Source organism: Vigna radiata, chromosome 1, assembly GCF_000741045.1.
Source record: "Vigna radiata var. radiata cultivar VC1973A chromosome 1, Vradiata_ver6, whole genome shotgun sequence".
Lineage (NCBI taxonomy): Eukaryota > Viridiplantae > Streptophyta > Magnoliopsida > Fabales > Fabaceae > Vigna > Vigna radiata.
In genome coordinates this window covers 25,995,130-26,017,665 of record NC_028351.1, presented here as the reverse complement: position 1 = coordinate 26,017,665, position 22,536 = coordinate 25,995,130, and the positions used below count along the sequence as shown (strand labels likewise).

At 34.0% G+C, this 22,536-nt stretch overlaps 2 protein-coding genes and 2 long non-coding RNA genes across 5 annotated transcripts; 3 read left to right on the top strand and 1 right to left on the bottom strand.

Moving 5' to 3' along the window:
- The first annotated feature begins 4,321 nt into the window (after nt 1-4,321).
- LOC111241309 lies at nt 4,322-4,764 on the top strand. The gene is made up of 3 exons (XR_002667288.1): nt 4,322-4,394; nt 4,490-4,560; nt 4,703-4,764. It is a non-coding gene; the product is annotated as an uncharacterized LOC111241309 (long non-coding RNA).
- A 2,522-nt stretch (nt 4,765-7,286) lies between these two features.
- LOC106766552 (trypsin inhibitor DE-3) lies at nt 7,287-8,104 on the top strand. The gene has a single exon (XM_014651276.2). The coding sequence runs from the start codon at nt 7,338-7,340 to the stop codon at nt 7,986-7,988; it is 651 nt and encodes a 216-aa protein (XP_014506762.1). The 5' UTR covers nt 7,287-7,337; the 3' UTR covers nt 7,989-8,104.
- A 1,760-nt stretch (nt 8,105-9,864) lies between these two features.
- LOC111241308 lies at nt 9,865-14,488 on the bottom strand. Of its 2 annotated transcripts, none has more exons than XR_002667286.1 (7): nt 14,306-14,488; nt 14,010-14,165; nt 13,807-13,898; nt 13,488-13,541; nt 12,928-13,042; nt 10,018-10,104; nt 9,865-9,936 (listed from the first exon to the last, which is right to left on the bottom strand). It is a non-coding gene; the product is annotated as an uncharacterized LOC111241308 (long non-coding RNA). The 2 variants fall into 2 exon arrangements; XR_002667287.1 differs by having other exon boundaries at nt 9,873-9,933.
- Nucleotides 14,489-21,611: 7,123 nt separating this feature from the next.
- LOC106760201 (uncharacterized mitochondrial protein AtMg00810-like) lies at nt 21,612-22,184 on the top strand. The gene has a single exon (XM_014643667.1). It carries the CDS (start codon nt 21,612-21,614, stop codon nt 22,182-22,184), a length of 573 nt encoding a protein of 190 aa, XP_014499153.1.
- The last annotated feature ends 352 nt before the right edge of the window (nt 22,185-22,536 follow it).

The window sequence follows — 22,536 nt, the reverse complement described above, 5'->3', positions numbered from 1 at the left end:
AAGTTAGACTTGTTAGGATGTTTACATACCTTAGAATATGTCTACATTAGGTGAATTGACAAATTCTTACCTTAAAAGTTCACTTTTTAGGTACTTAAAACCCAAACTTGTAGTTTTAGCTTATTCTTTGCTTTTCACTACTTTCCTACCTTTATTAGACTAAGTTAGACTTGTGAGGATGTTTACATACATAGAATAAGTCTACATTAGGTGACTTGAAATATTCTGACCTTGTAAGTTCACTTTTTAGGTACTTAAAACTCAAACTTTGAGTTTTAGCTTATTCTTGTTTTTCACTACTTTCCTATCTTTATTAGACTAATTTAGACTTGTTAGGATGTTTACATACCTTATAATAAGTCTACATTAGATGAATTGGAAAATTCTTACCTTAAAAGTTCACTTTTTAGGTACTTAAAACTCAAACTTTTAGTTTTAGCTTATTCTTTGCTTTTCACTACTTTCCTACCTTTATTAGATTAAGTTAGACTTGTTAGGATGTTTACATACCTTAGAATAAGTGTACATTAGGTGACATGACAAATTTTGACCTTGAAAGTTCACTTTTTAGGTACTTTGAACTCAAACATTAAGTTTTAGCTTATTCTTTACTTTTCACTACTTTCCTACCTTTATTGGACGAAGTGAGACTTGTTAGGATGTTTACATACCTTAGTATAAGTCTACATTAGGTGAATGGACATATTCTCACCTTAAAAGTTCACTTTTTAGGTACTTAGAACTCAAAATTTGAGTTTTACTTATTGTTTGCTTTTCACTACTTTCCTACATTTTTTAGATTACGTTAAGATGTTTACATACCTTAGAAAGAGTATACATTAGGTGAATTGACAATTTCTAACCTTAAATGTTCATTTTTTAGGTACTAGCAATTCAAACTTTGAGTTTTAGGTTACTCTTTTCTTTTCATTACTTTCCTACCTTGAATTCAAAACTAAGTACTTCAGCAACTTTGCTTTATCAATTAAAACATGTTTAAACTAAAATTGAAGTCAAAACGAAAATGTTACTTAAAATCACCTTTTTAATTCCCAAAATTGACTCAAAATTGGTGGTTTTGCATGTGATTTTTTGCCTATACCATTCTGACACTACATCCATCATTTGAACAGTTTTAGTTCATCAAGATACAGTCGTTTGAACTCTTTTTAGGCACAAAATACAACTCCAACTCAGATTCACGTTGCAAGTTCCAAAAATGGCACAAGTTTTTTATAATATGGGTTATTAGGTTTCAATTTTCGTGTTGATGTGATTCTATGCTATTAAGCAGTTTAAACAAGTCCTAAATGTTGTTTTCAAATTGTTAGAACATTCAAATTGAAGCTAGATTCATCTATGTGCAAAATAGCATATTCAAACCTCATTTTTGAGTGAAATTGGCAAGTAGAAAGGTGAATATGGTCAATAGTTTGGTTATGAACCCAATTAGAGTTCAAACAAGTTTAAATTGATGAATTAAAGTTGCTGAATGTATTACTAGAGTGTTTGAATCACTTGTGCATGATTTCACTTTTAAAACAACCAATCTTGGGTGAATTCTTTTGGTGCATAGCTGAAAAAACTTGACATGTTTCTTAGTTTTATCTTATTCTTAGGTTACTTTAGGTGAATTCCCACTTTCTGACCTATTTAGTATTCTTTTAAGGTTTTAGGTAGTCAAATTTTGAGATTTTCCTACTTCATCCAATTTCACATCTCTCTTAGCTTCATATAAGTACTTTTAAATTGTTAGCATAAGAACATTATACTTTATTAGATTATATTAGGTGAATTTCGAAATTGTCACCTATTTATAACACTTTTTATACTTTAAGTACTTCAATTTTGAGATTTATGCATTACTTTCAATTTGACATCTTTCTTAGCTTTTAATTACTTTACTCTTGTTAGGATAAGAAAAGTGCACATTCTTAGGTTACTTTAGTGCAATTTCCAATTTTTGACCTTTCTAGTGCATCTTCCGGTTTTTATAAGCAGATTTTGATTTCTTTCCTATTTTTCAGCAGTTACAATAGTTTTCAATAGTCTTATACCAATTAAAACATGTTTAGATAGTTACATTACAATTTCATCTGTTAGTTTAAAGCAATTTACATGATTTGAAATTAGTTTTAGCATAGGTTTAGGTTGTCAATAGTGAATTTTTGAGTTTTTGTAAAGAGGTAGGTTTTAGGTTGTTTTTTAACTTTCTAGTAAGAATGATTAAACAAGCTGAATGATATGGGCGGGTCTATCTAGTAATAATCAACTCAATGATTAAACAAGTTGAATGATTAAACAGGCTGAATGATATGGGTGGTCAGAATGAAGTCAATGTTTTACCAAGGAAAGTATTTAGAGTTTGTTAACAAATTGACAAGCGTACCAAATCGTTTCAAGTAATAATAAATGGTAAGTCCAAGTATCGTTTTCCCAAGAGACTCACGACACTAAACTGTTGTGCTTTTGCTTAACCAATCAAGACAATAAAAATAATATTTTGGGATTTTTCAATATAAAGTGCGGAAAAATAAACATGAATGTAATTTGATCAATTGAGGTTAAACACAAAAGTGGATGGATGATGTTGATAAGATGAGATGGTTTTGTTGCTAGGGTTTAGATTTCACCCAATCACTCTCACATATTTACTTTTTTTATTTGTTTTGCTTTGTTATCAAATTGTCATGCAAACTTTCTTAGTCTACCCTTAACTCTAACCCTCGGCGAAAAGAGCCCATTATTAGTTACTGGCTTGCTATCCCTAGCCTCCCCTAGTAATTAATAACGCATTAAGAACAAAAGCAAAAACAATTGATCGTGCTACCCCCTATCCCTAGGTGGTATTGCTTAATCAAGGAATTTCCCCCACTTCATGACAGTATTGTACGTTCCCGTATCAATAAAGACAAACAATGATTATCGAATGAGTCGAATGAGTTAAACGATAAAAGCTTTAAGCATAGAAGAGAAACCCAACAATTGATAATCAAAGCATACGCAAGCATATAAATAAAATTAGAATTTTGATATATGAGAGTTTAGAGGTTACATCTTTCCCCAACAACAAATAAGATTAGTTCTCCATCGTCATGGAGAAACTAGGTGAAGAATGGAATGAAAGAGATACAAACCCTAAAAAGGAGAAAAGGAGAGTTGTCACCATCTCCAAATCTACCCCAAAGGAGTGAAAAGTGTGTTTCTGTGCCTAAGCCATCAAAAGATACAAACCCTAAGACGTTCTAGCCTTTAAATAGGGCATAAAAATGACATAAAACAAGCCCAAGCCCAAACAGATCATAAAAAATAACATAAAACAGGTTCAGGCCCATCTGACAACCGCCCGACGCCTAATTTCACCACCGGGCGGTTTCCCTCAAGCCGCAGCACCGCCCGGCGCTGGTCAACTGCACTCTGGTCAACTTTTCAGCATTCTGGTCAATTGGTTGACTGGTTGACTTTTCTGGATGACTGGTTGACTTTTATGCATTCTGTTTGACTTTTCTGCACTCCAACCATTTGATAATTCAACCATTCTTTCAAATCATTCCAAAAACCTACAAAATCAAGGGAATTTAACGAAAAAAATCATAAAACACGTCTTCAACTCTTTTATTCACAAAAATAAACAAAACTCATGATTCCAAGAAAGTTTCTAAGTCAAAAGGGTGTTTTTGATATCAAAATTATGTATGAAAATAATTGTTTTTAAATCGTTATCATAGTTACTTTAAGCTTTCTTTTTCACTTTATTTTCTATTATCCAATGGCTACAAAGGAACTGGACCAGTCAAAAACAGCCCATAGACTGCTTGAAATTCGGTGCACAAAACCTTAAGAAAGCAAAACAAAAAAGACATTGCCAAATAATACTACTACTACATACTTTTGCATAATGGAAAGCTTAAAAAAGAAATTATTTTATAGAAGGGAAAGATGCCTACTTAGTGTCGACAAAGGAGAAATTAAGAAACCTGTATATGATTGTAAGTGATATTCGTGTAATATGTCATTCACCAATAGCAAGGTTAATCAAGGAAGTCTAGGAAATGGGTCATTTCTTTCATATGAGTGAAACTTTTTCTTAACTCATCAAAAGAGAAAAAATTAATGAAAACAAGAAACAAGCCAAGCAGACCTTGATGTTGCCAAGGATGCTCTTGTGCAGGCACTCACACGGCTGAGGGCAAATCTTTTTGATAAGGAGCGTGCTGTCTCAGGATTCCTTCCAGTGCTTCCATATCTTCCAACTTCTGTTGATGGATCAAATGGCTTGAACTATGACAATAGAGATGGTAAACAACATGACGTGATGCATATTTTGGTGGCTATATGGAGGTTCAAGTGATTTGGCATCTGGTGATGGTTATGGAAGCTATGGAAGTTCACAGGTTATTTTTGACATACTTATACCTTAAATTTATTATGAATTAGCTTTTCCAGTTCTTCTTTTATTTCTTAATTTGTTGATTTCATATATCTATAGCTTGGTGGTAGTGGTGGTGGTGCTTATGGAGCTTATGGAAGTTATTCTTTAGGACGGTCTAGTGGCTATGGGTAATTAATTAAGTTCTTTTATTTTCCTCGTATCATTATTATGTTAAAGCCTTATCCGTTCCATGTTGAGTGAAAGCTACTCATTGATTAATATTCAGTGTTTCTAAACTCATCAATATTGATATTAAGAATCTATTAGCAGGTCTACTCATAATGGTTCTTCTCGAAGGAGAAACCATGCTTACTAAAACTTGATGGGTCCCTGCAGCTATATTACATCTTTCATTATTTTTTGTTTTTTATTTGCCATGTTCTTAATATAGGTCATTCATATTAGTATGTAACAGATTGATATCTTAACCTGGCCAGTGTACCATTTAGAATTTTGATGTTTTTATTTTCCCTTTGTTGCCTCTCCCTTCCCATCCAAACAGTCGTGTCCTGTGAAGCCCGATGCCTACTGCCTAAACCGAAAGACCATATGAACCAAGGTTTCACAAACTCATGACCCACCTTGACACCTCTACCTAGAGGACCAAACATGTGAAGACTAGTTAAACCGGCCAAGTCCATCATGCAACCTCAAACTCAAAATGACATTCACATTATTTTACAACAACGCCAAATTCAAGCAACAAGAATCAAAATAAAATGAAAGAGCACATCACATCATGCAAATTCAATGTAGCCTTTGCAACAAAATAAAATGACAGAGAACATACCTTGGATTTTGCTTTCCTTGCTTGGTGACGTCTGCTCCCAAGACATTATTCCTCCCTTTGCTGCTGCAATTCCAATTCCTTCTCAACCTAACCTTATGTTTTTTGGAATGCAAGTGAATTAGGGGGTTTCATTATACATTTGCACACAGTTCATTCACACAGAAGGACATTACCTCTTCACAGACCCACTACACTGACCTCACCCTGCGACAGTGGAAGCAGTGGTCACGCCGCCACAACACCATCAACACACCACCACAACACTGAAGTCACGCTGACACCGTGTCACACCATCGTCACGTCGCGACAACAACCTTGTCAACAAACACCCTCGAACAACCCCCTCGCAACAATGTAATCCATCAACCACCACCCTCCTCACCGGCACTATCCTGACGTCGACACAATGATTGAAGAAATTGGGGTTCTTAATGACAAAGGAAGATGTGATTGAAGAAATTAGGGTTCTAAAGTGAGAGAGGAAGAATTGGGGGAAAGCTTGCGCGAAAAAAAATTGGGAGGATGGGAGAGGGAAATCCCAAATTCTTATTTCATTAAGTCGATTCTTATACTGACGGTTGTAAACCTTTGGTAAACTCAATGCACCATTACCGACGATCAAAAGCCTTTGGTAATCAACCACTTAAGTATAATTCCTTCGGTAAATCAACTTTACCGAAGGCCTAAAAGGCCGTCGGCATAATTCCTTTGGAAATTCTTACTTTTCCTGTAGTGAAGGAAATAATCAAAAACCCAAAAGGGGTCGAAGAACCGACAAAGAAACCAAAAACTCAAACCAAACACCCAATACCCTAACGACAACATCAACGGAAAGCAACAGAAACGAAAAACCCAATACCCAAGCCGACAACAAAAGGACCGAAGAACGCATTTACCTTGCTCTAACGAAGCTGTTGTCCGGGACTTCCCATTTCGACCAAACTGCGATGAACAGAGAACAAAAACCAAATGTGAGACAGAGAACACATGGGGAGAACGAAAACATAAGGAGAGAACGAAATGTGAGAGAGAAAACGAAATTTGAGAGAAAAAACTTAATGAAACAGGGAAAGGGTATTATTGAAATGCAAATTTTTTGAAACCCTATTCATTTTCCCAACCAGATATTTTGAAAAAAAAAAAAAAACAAACCAATTGAAGGTTGACAACTGTCGTTGTCAAAAGTGTGTCAAAATAACGAAATCCTTATTTTTATTACCAAAAATATTTTGATAATTTTAAATTTTTATCTATTAAATAATTTTTTTATTTATTACATCACCAAATTTTATACTAATTTTTATAAATTTTAATTCAAAATTTACTCACACCTATCTTTAAATTCATTTAAATAAAAAGTAAACAATTTCCTCTCAAACCTCTCCTTATTCATTCTCCTCGCATCCTTCGTCCAATCCAAACTAAAGACAATCTAACAGACAGTTAAGGGGATATAATAAAATTGCCAGTATGTTAAACATAAAGAAAAAAATGAAAAGAGTTTTCACTTTAAAGATAAGGATAAGGAGTACTGACATTTAACCTGCGTCGCTGTCATCTTGTGGTGTCTGAATAGATGCCTTCAATTGAATACCAAGAGTTGTTGTATCAAATCAATTTCACAGCACAGCTAACCTTTTGTTTTTTTAATATTGGTGAAATAAATTTAAAGGACAATTAAAATAAAATGAAAAAATTGCTATAATAAATTATTTAAATAGTTAAAATTTATTTTTGAAATTATTTTCTTCTGCTTTAAAAGTTTTTTATGAACAACTTTAGCTTATTCACGTGCTTCAACTTTGAGAGAAGCTTATCACCATTACAATGTAATATGCTGTACAAAATTATAAGAAATAAAAGAGAAATAAAGAAGATGCAGACTTTATTTTCAAATTTCGATTTAAGAGAAAACTTCTGAAACTCTTGCAGTCTCCATGAACTCCTTGCATTCCACGCTTAACCTACTTTGCTCATGATCTCTATACTGAAAAACGTTGAACCACATAAAATAGAAGATAAGCCTTGTAGAGCACTGGCGCGTCTATAAATACATGTTTGCTATATTATTCGTTCACACAAACATAAGATAAGCCTTGTAGAGCCTCCCAAAATATGAAGTTTATGACCTTCCTCTCTCTGTTTCTACTTTGTGCCTTCACATCGAACCTTCCTTCAGCCAGCGCTGTTCTGGTGGACACTGACGGTAATCCTATTGAAAATGGTGCCGTATATTTTATAACGCCAATTATAATAACTGGCAATGGGGGTGGGGTAGAATTTGCGGCAACCGGAAACGAAACTTGTCCTTTGTCCGTTATCCAAAATCCCAATCCTTTTTCTAACGGCTTTCCTGTACACATTTCATCTCCATTAAGAATCCGTTTTATAGGTGAAGGCACTATTTTGACCTTGGGATTCCTTTTTGTGCCTCCGTGTGCTCCCACCCCGTCTCTGTGGACTCCTGTGAAGGGTGAGGAAGAGGAACTCCCTGTTAAACTTACTGGGTACGATAACACAGTAAAAGGTTGGTTTAAGATTCAGAGTGTTCCAGTTGACATTGGGGGCTACAACATCTTGTTCTGTCCTCTCGATAGTACTTCATGTGGCTATGTTGGGATTCAGTTTGATGCTGCTAGAAACAGACATTTGGTGATCACCCAGAAAGCGGACGCAGCCTTATGGGTTCGGTTTCAGAGACTGTTGTCGGCATCATCTGCAATTTCTCTGCATGAACCATCACTGCTCCTAAAAAGTCATGCGTAGCTTTTCCAACTCAGTCATAAACATAATCTAGGCGCTAAATAAATGCTTGTTTCGCTGCCGTTGTAATAAATCTTCGCATGGCTGACCATAATAAGATTCGACAACCTTGAAAAAAATAGCATCTCCATTTTATTTATATATATATATATATATATATATATATATATATATATATGATATTACTAATTAACTAAATACGATAAAATTACTCAGTTTTGAAGTCTACGTGACTGTATAAATTAAGTAACCAGATCGGATAAATATAAACAAAATTTTAATATTTTAAATTATCAATTGAATGGATTGTTTTTAAAACATCATCAATTTTAATAACAGTAATTAAAGTTTATATCTTATCTATACTGCTTTCTCTTTATTTAGATTTACACTTTTTTTCGAGTGTTTATTTCTTAATAAATTACTTATTCATGTAACATTTAAAAAAATTATAGTATGAACGAAACATCACATATTATTAATAATATGATAGAACACATAGGAAAATTATCTAACAATTATCATAAAATAAATAATTAATTAAAATCTTTACAAAATTACTATACTAATACGAATCTAGGTACAAAATCGAATGGTCTTATACTAAACAAGTAGATCTTCTCCTTCGAGTGCTTTCTCTAGAAGGAAACTCATCTTCTTCTATTCACATTCACAAGATGATTATTGTAAAGGAAAAACCGAATAGACAAACAAGACAAGATAGAAAAGAAGAGTAAGTTAGTATAATTTAATTAATCATACAAATTAAACAAGTACATAAGCATATACTACAAGAAAAATCACAATTACAAACGGTCAAAATTCGTATATAACCACCAAAATCCGTATATAAAATGATGTTACATACGGATTACATATGGACAAAAATCTGTATATAAAAGAAGCGTAGGTAAATTACATACGGATTTTTCCGTATGTAAATTACATACAGATAATTCGTATATAAATTATATATGAAAGAATCTGTATGTAATATCCGTATATAAATTACATATGGAAAATCCTTATGTAATATCAGTATGTAATAACTTATTTTCTAAAAAAAAAATATTAATTATTTATATATTATCATAAAATTTACACGTTAAAAAATGTTTAAATAATTAATTTAATATAAAATAATTTTTATAACATTAGTATCTTTATATTTAAAATCAAAATAAAACTAAAAATAACCCTCTGTCAAAAATATAACTCAATCAAATTTTAGATTTTTAACGTGTAACGAAATATTTCAACAACTTCAAACCATAACTTGTTATATTCTAACATTAAATTTGAACTTTACAGTATGTCAAGCCATTATGGGCTACATAAATAAAATTGTAGAAATTAATTCCAACAACTATTTATCTAGAAAACAAGATTCCCTCCTATGAAAAAAAATTATGCACTTTCACGACTTAAAAAATACCTTCTAACAACAAATATATACACTCATATATGCGTATCAGCTACACCGTGCGTCAGCTACACCAAAATATTATTCTTCTCATCATAATCGAGGTCTCATCTTTAATTCCTACAAAAATATCAAAATAAATTAATTCCTACAAAAATATGAAATTAAATTAATTCTTACTACGTATTTGAAATGTAAGGAAACAAACCTATGAATGAGATAGTGATCTCGGCTCAGCTAGTCCTTTCTTTCGTGATCAACTGTTGGCGCCAGTCTTACATTTTGTCTCTGTGGACCGAGGAGAAAGGGAGCTCGGCGGCAAGAGGATTGTAACATGAGATAAGCAAGGAGGTCAACCTTTTTCAAATATACAACATGGGTTCCGGCAATGCAATGTGGTTATACTCTCATGTCGATCTGAATGAATCATCCTTTCCACGGAATAAGAATATCCAAGAGGAACTCTTCAAATTTAAGTAATAGGAGAGCGAATTTCTACTATTTAAGTAATAGGAGCAAGAATTTCTGCTGTGAAAGGAAAAAGAAAGTGAATACATGAGATGAAATTGAAGGGTAATGGAAAAGAGAGTGAGAGGTCATGATGAATACCGTGTGAAATAAGCTATTGGAGCAATTACAATGGTTGCATTGCAAGAACATGGCGATACACCACAAACACCCTTTGATTCATTCCTGCTGAGAAAACGAGTATCTATGAAAGTGGCAGCTTTATATGAAACTTTATTTGTTTGATAAATAGTATGCTACCAATATAAAACAAATACAATTATAAAATAATGTCTGAAATGCATAGCTATGACGTTGCAAAAATCATATCTGGCAAAAAATTAATTCTACAGGGTAGTTTAATCATATATAAAAAATGATAATAATTCACATAATAGACCATGTCATCTAATTACATAATAATTCACATAAAAAAAATAATCAAAAGCAATGATCAAGTGAAAGTCACTCATTATTGTGGTGCTAAATTTCTATTTAATAAAAATGGAATCCTTGATCTTAAATATATACACCATTCGAGGTACGAGAAGACTGCTTTTGGAATTTTCTTTTTATCCTTGTCTTTAACTTGCTAACCCAAAAATGTTTCCTCTCCTTTCCAAATACATTAGTACTTAAAGTAAATAATTGGAAGTCACAGGGTCTACTTTACAATGTGATACCTAAATACAAATTCTACAAGAAAACCATTATAATCTTTCTAAATATATTATCATTTTTTTGTATTCTATAAAAGTAGATAAAACAGGACATTATCGTGCTATAGTAGATTAACTGTCATGTCATGATGCATCTAGTCCGACAAAATGTCCATGATATCTTATTAATACTTTACTGTCATTGCAAGCTCTATTCAGTCTCAACTCATTAGTAATAACTTCCTAATTTTTTTGTTGAAAAAAGTATTAAAAAGATAAAGGAACCATATCTAGTTTGATTGGAAAAATACCATCAATGGTTATTGTCAGATGGTTACTAGAATCTATTGTTGGAGAAGAAGGTGCGTCAGATTGTGTTGCCAGAGATGGTGAAGTTGATGAGGGGAGAATAGTGGAACTTGAACAAAATACAAAATGTAGAATATGTTACTATCAAACTAAAGAAGTTTTTTATCTGAAAATTGAAGTGAAATCTTATCCTTGAGCACTAACGCTTTGTTCGCTTGAACAGATGGTACTATTCAAGCGAATTTGCGGGCGAAGAAAATTTCAAAATCTGCGTTCCCTTGGACTGATTTGCAGCGACGGAAAAGCGAGGATTTGCGTTGATTTTCAGTTCATTGCACTGTGCTCACCATCTCGCAAAAATGAGACAGTTTGCGATGATTTACAGCCAAAAGACTCATATACCCTTTATTATTCTAAAAATTCCAAGTGAATAAAACATGATATTAAAAAGATCAGCAGTGGACAGGAGAGTAGGAGCTCTGGAGATCTGCTGAGGTATGTTTGTCGCACACACATTATCCTTGTTTTTTGCAGGTGGAAGACATGTTGTTGTGGAGAGGGGATGATGAAGAAGGAGGCAGATGACGACGGCGGATGAAGAAGACGAAGGTTGAAGATGAAAATGGCGTGCACATGTATTTGGATCCAAACAAAGCGTATCCGGATGGAGTTTTTTCTGAGATCTCGGCCAGGTATTTGGATACACTCTTGCTGTATCCGGATCCAGATTTTTCCAGAGTTTGCAAAGGAAGAGTATCCGTATAAACCATGGCGTATCCGATTCCAACCTAAGCTTCTCCACTTCTTCTTGAAGCTTCCCCTCCCTTTTTAAACTCTCCTCAAACAGATTCGTCTCGTTCTGGAACCGAACAACGAGGCTTTCCCGTTCACATTGGAGACGTTCAACCTCGCGATCCTTCTCTCCAAGAAGTGTGTCGAATAAGAGATTCATCCCCTTGACGTGGTTGTCCACGACAACCGAAGTGACATGGTTTGTGTTTCGTTTTGGGAGTGTTTGGGTTGTTCAGAATTGGCTGAATGAGACATTTTCTTTTTGGCCATATTGAGAGGTAGAAGAAAAGGGGTTATCTAGGGTTTTTGTCTCGTTATCTTGTTACGGCAGAGGATGTGGTGTTAGGAAGGATATATATAGTGTGGTTTGAAACAATACCAGAGGTAGAGGGATAGGTCTCTGTTTGTCTGTTCGCTTCTCGAATTCAAATTTTGGGCCCCCAATCATCTCTTTATTTTTTCACACTCCAAACGCTTTTATCCCTTCGCTCCCCCACACTTTTCTTTTAACAAAAAATTTAATTTATTTACAAAAATAATAACTAATTTCTTTATATGTATATATTTCTTTAAAAATATAATTATATTACAACATTATAAATTTTCAATATTTTAAAAATTAAATTTACTTATTATTTCAATCATTATTAATTAATTTTCTCTCTTTATTAACCATTAATATATTAAAATATAACATTACAAATATCACATTTTATATTACTTTAATACCTAGGGGCATTTTGGTAATCTATCATTTTTACCAATTAAACTAAATTTTATAATCTGTCACATCAATCAAATCCTACACTAATTCTCATAAACTTTACTCTCAAATCCACTCTCAATTGCCCACAAATCCACTCAAAAAAACAACAATAAAATTACCCTCAAATCCACTCAAATCCATTCAAATCATCTCCCACAAATCCCCCCAAAAGAACACAGCCTAAGGGTTGGAGAAAATCCAATCATTCAAAAGCTTAGTTATATATGGGAAAATGTTCAGATAAGAATTTTGATAAAATCTATATCAAACAGTTTATACATAAAAATCCATAAGAAGATCCAAGAAATAAAAATGCAGACTCTTTTAGAAAATAAAACTTCATGACGCATACTTTCTTGTTAGCAAGAAACATAGACTTAAATATTTGAATATGCACAAAAGTACTTTCTTGCTCTAAATCACTCACACAAGTAATTCTTTTTTTTAGAGTAACATCAAAAATAGTCCATGCAAAGCTACACTCACTTTTCTTAACTGTCACTTCATTTTCCTGTCTTTAATTGACATAATCTCTCTCACTCTCATAATCTCCGTATCACAGTCTAGCTTAGTCTCATTCTTGCTGTCATTTCACCTACACCTATACACAAGTTAAATTCAATAACCCATTAGTTAATTGGAAAGGTTCACCCCTCAAAGTTGGTGGGAACCCAAAACAGATTGAAACCACCAGAAAACAAAATCTAACAGAATATAGACATCAGAAAGTGAGAACCAAAGCCTATCTAATAATCAAATTACTTAAAGAATCAGATATAACATAACACTAAGTTGAATAAGGTAGTTGTTGCATGAATGTAAACAAAGACAGAGAGAAATAGGTTCTTGAAAATAACTTTCAATTGCATTTTGAGCTGAATATTTTGGTAGTGAGACATATTTGAACCATGCTTAAAGATAATATACATATAAAGATACTATTTGCATGAAAAAATAAAAATACATGTATCAATTCATCAATGTTGTAACAAACATTTTTCTTGTATAAGGGTAATGTTATGGAGGAATGTCCTGAAAAAAATTACCTGTAACAAGTTTAGTACCCAATACCATGTTGAACAAGTTGTCGTATAGTTTTCCTGTCAATAGCACATTATATTGGTCTCTAGTTAGAAAAGTTGCAGNGTNAAAGTATAAANTAATCTTTATTAGTNGATATCAAAAGCAACCTTGGCAATATGTAGTGCAAGGAACGAAATCCAAACAAACATAAGAAGTCCAAAATCCTTCCAGCATACATTTTCAATAATAGTCACTTGCAGAATCCACATTTATTAGATATAAAAGGAAAATCAGGAAGTTCGTAACAACACACTGGAGTAGAGAATAGAATAGAATAATGACCTCATGTTCAATGGTGACACTCTAGAGGTCCTTCACAGGGACACCATTTGGTCCACTTGGAAGAGGCTTGTATTCCACTTCAGCGCCAGAACCTACACCAAAATCAAAGTTGCAACTTGCATGGATCTGACATAAGAAATAAATTGTTCCCGTAAAAATTTAATATGATTTGGTATACGTTGATGAATAGTATCTGAACTCACTGTTGGATGGTTGCCTTTTCCATTATGGTTTCCTTTTTCCAGGTTTCAACCCCCTTATAGAAAGCTTTTGTTGACGTGTCAAAGTGAAATAACAACACCTTTTCTCTGGTTCCTTCATTAAGGGCTTCGCAACACCAACCGGTATATGCCTCGGTCCTTCAATCGCAACACAAACATAAACACAGATTAGGGATCACGTCTTTCACCCTTTCTCGATTTTGTGAATTTCTAGCATTAGAAAATACTACGAAAATGAAGGAAAAAGGATTACATAACAGATAAGGTCTCAACGTTACCCTAACGAAGACTAGCACACGGAACCACAGAGGCCAAACGACAGTGGTGAACGAGATTTCTCAAAGAGGCACAACGAGATTTAGGGAAGAAAGCTTCGAACCCATCAGAGAAGAGAGTTTCAATACGATCAGGAAAGTTGGAGTTAGGGTTTGAGAGAGATTCGAGAGAACAGAGCTCGAGTGAGTGCTTGAGCAAACAGGCTTGGAATTAAAGAAACCTAATTTCAATTCTTTTTATAAAAAATGAATTTCTAGATCCGTATGTAATATCGGTAGATAACACTTGCTTTCATTTACATACAGATTATAGCATTTACATACGGATTAAATCCTTAGGAAACTTTTCCGCCATCAAGGACATAAATTATATACGGATTTTACATACGGATATATCGGTAGATAAAATCCGTATATATTTCAATTTTCACGATCCGTATGTAAAATCCGTATATAATACCTATGTTACATACGGATTAAAATCCGTATATAAAAATCCGTAGATAATAACCATTTTTCTTGTAGTGTTATAGATGAATCATGTTACGGGGTTGATTATATAACAACTCAAGGATATTTAAATTCCAACAATGGAGCAGGTAACCAATTAATAATGTGAACAACTTGTTGTATAGCAAAATACTACAATGGTTAGGTAAATGTGCTTGATGAATGATACCTTTTGAGGAGAAAAAATCATGTAAAAAATTACTCCATTGTCACTGAAAAGTTTTTAATTCGGTATGGAACTGACTTTCAATCATAAATACAAATTGTGTTAAACATGCTCTAGTTTCATATTTATTATTTATGAATTTGATCCAAATAAATCGCAAGTAATCATCAATTAGTGTGAGAAAATATTTATCACCAGATAAAAAATGTACATAACTAGGCCTCCAAATATTTCCATGAAGAATATCAAAAATTTTATTTGAAAGTGTTTCACTACATATGGCAATTTCTTTGTTTAGCAAAATGACAAATGTCATCACAAGTATGTTTATAGTAAAGAACAAAAGAAAAATGCTAAGCGACAATATGTAAAATGGAATCAAAAGGATGACATAACCTAACGTGCCAAAGAGAAGCATTTACAGAACTAATGGTAGTAGTGTGAGGTGCAATAGGTGGAGGAATATGGTGATGAGGAGGAAGTTCTATCACATACAATCCTTGATGGTGTTGAGATTGTTGAAAATACAAACTCAATATCGATCTAGTTTTTTATGATGACAACACTTTGCTTAATAACAGTATACATGTTGCTGCATTACATGTTCTTTTGTTGCATTAACTATAATATCTGCTGAACATGTTTGATGCATTGTGTTGTATATTCCTATATTGATTGATTGATATATATGTGGAACATACTTACATGATTATGTGCAATGAGAAATACTTTGTTATATATTTTAGTGCACAATTTTTAAAGTGAAAAACCACAAGCACTTTCATGAACTTATAACTATGTGACAAAGTTATAGTACAGTCGACTACCTTACTAATGGATTCAACTATGCTGAAATCTTTCTACAAATTTTGAGAATAAGTGCTAAGTGATGTTTTGAGAAAAAAAGAATTTCAAATGTTTTACATTGTTGAAGTCGACTATGTAGTTTACATATTCGACTGTATCTATTGGTTGATTTGGAATTCTGTTATGTTTGTGCGCTCCAACGGCTATATTTTTAAAAGTTAGTTGAGCATTAATGACTTGGTCAACTGTATTGAATGTGTTCTATTATTTGTTGACTAGAGGCTACTAAGTTGACTGAACTGTTATAACTGTCATAATACAGTCGACTGAATTAGTAGCACATTCGACTGAGCATCTGATTGATTAACATAAATCTATAAATTGACTGAACACTGGTTTGTTCAGAGACTTTTGATGAACTGACAATTTCATTTATGTTTCAGATTGTTCTTAGCTCCAAGAATTCTCCAAGAAGACGGTGGTGATCTTTCTTGAACAAGATTCATTGAGGAGACATTGTGCGCTTACACTTGCTGATCATTACCCGCACAAGAAAGGTGCTTCTGTTTGATCGACTTGGAGGCTTGGCATCCTGTGAAGACTACTACATTCTATGAAGGCTTGGTATTCTGTGAAGACTGCTAGAATTGGACCTGTTGTGATACAAGGGTTTCATGTTGAGGATTGTTCGACGTGGTTCAGATTGCAGAAGAGTGGATTCTTGCTGCAATTCTGGTTTTGTGCAGCTATTTTGGTTTTGGGTTAGAGAGGAGATTTGTATTTTTGCGTGAGGGCTTCTATAAATTCCTTGTTGTAAAAACCACAACTATTATAGTGCATTTGCTTCTTGGGTTGGAAGGACACTGGATTTAGGCATTGTTGGCCGAACTAGTATAAAAATCAGTGTTTGATTTTCTCTATCCCTGTACTCTTTAATTCCAGTCGACTTTATCTGTTTTGTAGTCAACTACGTTTTTTCCGCTGCATACATTTTCTAATTGCTTGCATTTCAAGAAACTTTAAAAAGCTTTTTACTTTGTTTGCAAGATTGCAAAAAGAACATATTTTTGAAACATCACCAATATACCCCCCTCTTGGTATTTAAAGAAGCCTACCTGGTTTCCAACAATTGGCACCAGAGCTGGTTTTCATAAGATATTTGAAAAGTTTGTAGACTCTGTTTTTATCTCATTCGACTATAAAATCTCGGGATGGCTTCTGTTTCGCATTGAAAAAGAACTTATGATTTCAAAATTGATTTTTCATCTACACCTTGTAATTTGAAGTCAAAGTCTGTGACTAATGGTTTCTTTGAAACCTTTGAAACAGGAAACTTGGAATGCAAGACAACCCAAGATGAAGAATCATGTTCACGAATGCAGAAATCAATTTTGTTGGATAGCAAATTTACAAGTTTCTTAAAAAAGATGAACAATCAAAATTATTCTGCTGATGCCAAAAAGGTCAAGAATAAAGAAGAACTGAATATGATGGCAAAATCCAGATGTGTCAAACCTGATCTGAAACAACAATTCAAAAGTTCTACGTGGTATCTCGACAGCGGGTGTTCGAGACACATGGCTGGAGATCCTACAAAATTCTCAGATATTTAATATAAAGCCTCTGGTCATGTCACGTATGGTGATAACAACAAAGGAAGAATCATCGGTATAGGTGATGGGTGTCGCGGCCCATACAAATTTGATTGCAATTTAGAAATGCAGTATAATGCTAGCGAATGACCCCTAGGTCGTCTCTCAAGGACCAACTGCGGTTCAGAGTCAAGTCTAACACAAAAGGGGGGAGGGTTTTGAAAAGTGTTTTTGCGAATAGGAATAACTAAATTAAAACGAATGGACATTAAACTCAACTGTGTAAGTTAGAAGACATCAAGGTAAAATAAAGTGTTAATCCCAACATTCAACAAAAAATTATCTAAACACAATTAAAACTATTAAAATGCAACACTAAATTAGAGACATCAACAACAACTAAAACTACCATGCAAATTAATGCAAAACAAAGGGATAATTAAACATGCTTTTTCATCTATCAATTATGTGACCAATATTCATCTACCAAATGAAATTAAAAGTGCAATTATCTTGAGAAAATCCCCTTGGGCCGTGAGCTCCTAGTCCACCAAGGCCTGGGTCGTGAGCTCCTAGTCCACCAAGGCCCAACTTCAATTCTTGACTTTCTTCCTTAAATGAACCATGCAAGATGTGTTGACTCTTTGTCTTATGTGCACCATTCTTCAAGACAACAATCATGTGTCTTCCATATCATTCAAAACCGTCCTCTCTCTCTTCCAATGCAGCAAAGAAATTTGTATGCATTCCAAGCTTCAATTTACGTGAACAATGCAAAGGGCTTCAAAGAAAAATTGCTTCCAAACCAAAGGGTAAAAGGATTCAATCTCAAATTCTACTTCCAATGTGCCAAGTAAGCAAAACCCAAAGAAAACAAACAATAAACACTCCATTCCCTTAGCATTTCATGGCTGAAACAAGCTTTAAGACAAAACTTAAAGAGGAAATGTTCCCTTAGTCAAAGGTAGCTCCATGTGTGCTTGGCCAAATCGGGTAAAAAATTAATTACACCTTCTCTCTTCCTTCTCCACTCCAAATTCGTTTTTTTTTTTCTTCAACAAACCAACATCCAAATTGTTTCTTCCATCTCCAAACCGTAAACACACTCCAAGGAACCCAAAGCTCAATTGCCAAATGATTCAAGAACAATAAAACCAAGTTCTACCTTCATAAATCCAACTTCAAAACACACTTTTCTTCAACTTTTTTACCCAAACAAAACCAAACCCCTATGCTTCCTATGCAATACCGTCCAGCCACCATCAACAAGCACAAATTCCAGCTCCAAATTTGTTTCCCAACATCAAAAACAAAATGCTAGAAGAAAATGGCTCAAGAATACAATACCCATGCACCAACTTAAGCCTTTTTCACTACCAAACTTGACAACAACTCCATTTTCATCCTCCAATCCAAAGAAACTCAAAATAAAAACGAGATTACTGCAGCAAAATGAGGAGGAAACCGAAATGGACAATGGGTCTCCCTTCCACCAAAGAAACCACCATGTAAAAGCAAAGAAGAAGCTTCAAACTCAAGCATTCAACCTCCAAAACGAAAATCTAAAGAGAGAAATGGTAGAGCTTCATTCCATCAAGCAAGAACAAGAATTTTTGCAAACAATAGAAGAAGAAAAACATGATCTTGTTCATTCATGGTTGAAGAAACGAAAATAGCACACCAAGGCTCCAAGAGAGAGTTCATACAAGGCAAAGCTAAAATGAAAGTATAGAATGAGTGTGCTTCTTGGAGTGTCTCGGCAATTGGCTCAAAATGCTGTCCAAAACCACTCAAAAATGGTGGGGACCACCTCTAAGAAACCCTAGGTTAAGTGCCACATGTCCCTCAAAGTTTGGGCCTAACATAGAATTTGCCCACATGGGCCCAATGCACCAAAAGCTTAAGTAAAGTTCTTAATCAACTAGATTACAATTTTAATTAAATTTGCAATGACTAAATGTTAAATCTTGAATGTCCATGCCACCTCCTAATGCTCCAAAATATGTCTCCAATATTTTCCCTGTAATTAAACATGCAATTAATTAGCTCATAAAATCCAAATTAATGAAAATATGAATTTCCGACCAAATTAAGCACAGTTAGGACAAATGGGGAAATAACGGGCTATTAAACACAATTCCCTGATTTATTTGAGTGCAATAAACCAAATATAGTCAAGAAATAACGACTCATCAATAGGTAAAATAAAAACTCCTTCATCTTATGAAATTAAGAATGTCTTACTTGTTGAAGGGTTAAAACGCAATTTGCTTAGCATCAGTCAGCTATGTGACAAAGGATTAAAGATCAGCAACGGGACAGTAAATGAGTTACTACTCGTGGGAAAAAAAGTGAACAACATTTACCTAATTGACTTCATAGTTAACTCATTCGAATCTATTGTATGTCTGATGACTAAAGAATAAGATGCTTGGTTATGGCACAAGAGACTGACCCATATCAGTATGAATCAACTCAACAAACTTGTCTCCAAGAAACTGGTAAGTGGTTTGCCCAAAATTCGGTTTAAAACTAACAGGTTATGTGATGCTTGCCAAAAAGGCAAGTTAACCAAACAACCTTTCAAAAGCAAAAGTGAAATGTCAACCAAGAAGCCTCTGCAATTACTTCACATGGATCTATTTGGACCATCCAGAATAAAGAGTCTCGGAGGAAATTCATACGAGTTAGTCATTGTGGATGACTATTCAAGGTATACATGGACTTATTTCATTGCAGCCAAAAATGATACACTTAAAGTTTTCAAATGATTTGCTGGTGCTATTCAGAATGAAATGGATCTCAAGATCAAAGCTACCAGAAGTGATCATGGAGGAGAATTTCAGAATAAGGAATTCAATGACTATCTAGTTGAAATGGGAATTATACATAACTTCTCAGCACCCAGGACTCCACAGCAAAATGGAGTTGTGGAAAGGAAAAACAGAGCTCTTGAAGAATTGGCAAGGTCTATGCTAAATGATAGGGACATGCCAAAATATTTCTGGGCAGATGTAGTAAGCACTGCATGCTATGTACTAAACATAACAATAATTAGATCTATATTGAAGCTGACACCATATGAACTGTTGAGAAGAAGAAAGCCAAATATTTCACACTTGAGAATCTTTGGAAGCAAATGCTTTGTATTGAATAACGGCAAAGAAAATCTTAGGAAATTCGACTCGAAAGCTGATGAAGCAATTTTCATAGGATATCCTTAAACAAGGCTTACCGCGTGTACAACAAAAGAACTATGAATGTTGAGGAATCTATTCATGTGGCTTGTGATGAATTCGTTATGGCTCCAAATCATTATGAAAAAGTTAGAAACTCTGCTCAAGAAGATGAAAACTCAGTAGATGAAGAAATTCCTGAAGAGATCATTGAGAAAGAAAATGAAGTTGAGCAAGTCGAATCTCCTAGAGTAGAGTCGATTAAAACATGGAAAGTACCAAGGAATGTTTCTACTGACAACGTTATCGGTGATATTTCAAGAGGAGTCTCTACAAGAAGACAACCGAACCAATTCTGCATGAATGTTGCCTTTGTGTCTAAAATTGAGCCCAAGAAAGTTGAAGAAGCATTAAATGATGAAAATTGGACTTTGGCAATGCAAGAAGAGTTGAATCAATTCATAAGAAACAATGTATGGGAACTCGTACCTTGAAGACCTGATCTGCAAGTTATTGGTACAAAGTGGGTTTTCCGCAAAAAGATGGATGATTCAGGAGAAATTATAAAGAATAAGGCAAGGCTAGTTGCTAAAGGCTACTATCAAGAAGAAGGAATCGACTATGATGAGACCTAGGCTCCTGTAGCCAGATTAGAAGCAATCAGAATACCTCTAGCCATAGCATCTACACTGAAATTCAAGTTATACCAAATGGATGTGAAGAGCGCTTTTCTAAACGGATACATCAAGGAAGAAGTCTATGTTGAACAACCACCTGGTTTTGAAGATTTTGAATATCCTGACCACGTTTACAAACTGAGAAAAGCTTTATATGGATTAAAGCAGGCACCTAGATCATGGTATGAGAGGTTAAGTGAATTTCTCATAAAGAAAGGATTCTCAAGAGGAAAAGTAGAGCCTACCATATTCATAAAGAGTTCAAATAAAGATAAACTCTATGTGCAAATTTATGTTGATGACATTATTTTTGGTTCAACTAACCGTGTGCTGTGCAAAGAATTTTCAAAAATTACGCACGAAGAATTTGAAATGTCTATGATGGGTGAATTAACATACTTCCTTGGTTTACAAGTCAAGCAAACTAAGGATGGAATCTTCATTCACCAATCCAAATACTGTAATGATTTGCTGAAAAGATTCAAAATGCTGGACTGCAAAGATGCTGCAACTCCCATGGCAACAAATTGTTACTTGGATCTTGATGAGGCCTGGAAAAATGTTGATCAAAAATTGTATAGAGGTATGATTGGACCACTTCTTTATCTTACTGCTAGTAGGCTTGACATAATGCACAGTGTTTGTCTCTATGCTAGATTTCAATCTGCACCTAAAGAATCACATCTTACAATTGTAAAAAGAATTTTAAAGTACCTTAAAGGTACCAAAGGCCTTGGACTATGGTATCCAAATGGCACAAAAACTTTTCTAAATGGCTATAGTGATTCTGATTTTGGAGGTTGCAAACTAGACAGAAAAAGCACTAGTGGCACATGTCACTTACTTGGATCATCATTGATTTCTTGTCATTCAAAGAAACAAGCATGTGTGGCTTTATCTACCACAGAAGCTGGGTACATAGCAGCAGGAAGTTGTTGTGCAGAGTCTCTTTAGATAAAGAGTCAATTAGAGGATTATGGCATTAAGTTAGATAACATTCCTTTGAAATGTGACAGTACTAGTGCTATAAACTTAACAAAAAAATCCTATTTTACATTCAAAAACTAAACATATTGAAATAAGACATCATTTCATTCGAGATCACATAAATAAAGGTGAAATCAAAATTGAGTATGTTGATACTTTACATCAATGGGCTGATATCTTTACAAAACCTCTGAAAAAAGAAAGATTCTTTACAATCCGAAATGAACTATAAATTCTAAATGATAGCAGTGTGAAGTTAACTATGCTTAATTTGTCATATATTTTCACATATTGACTTCTGTTATTTTTATTATAATTC

What these genes read in the sequence shown, in the direction of transcription:
- LOC106766552 (XM_014651276.2), top strand. Translation starts at nt 7,338, where the DNA reads ATGAAGTTTATGACCTTCCTCTCTCTGTTTCTACTTTGTGCCTTCACA.
- LOC106760201 (XM_014643667.1), top strand. Translation starts at nt 21,612, where the DNA reads ATGGGTGAATTAACATACTTCCTTGGTTTACAAGTCAAGCAAACTAAG.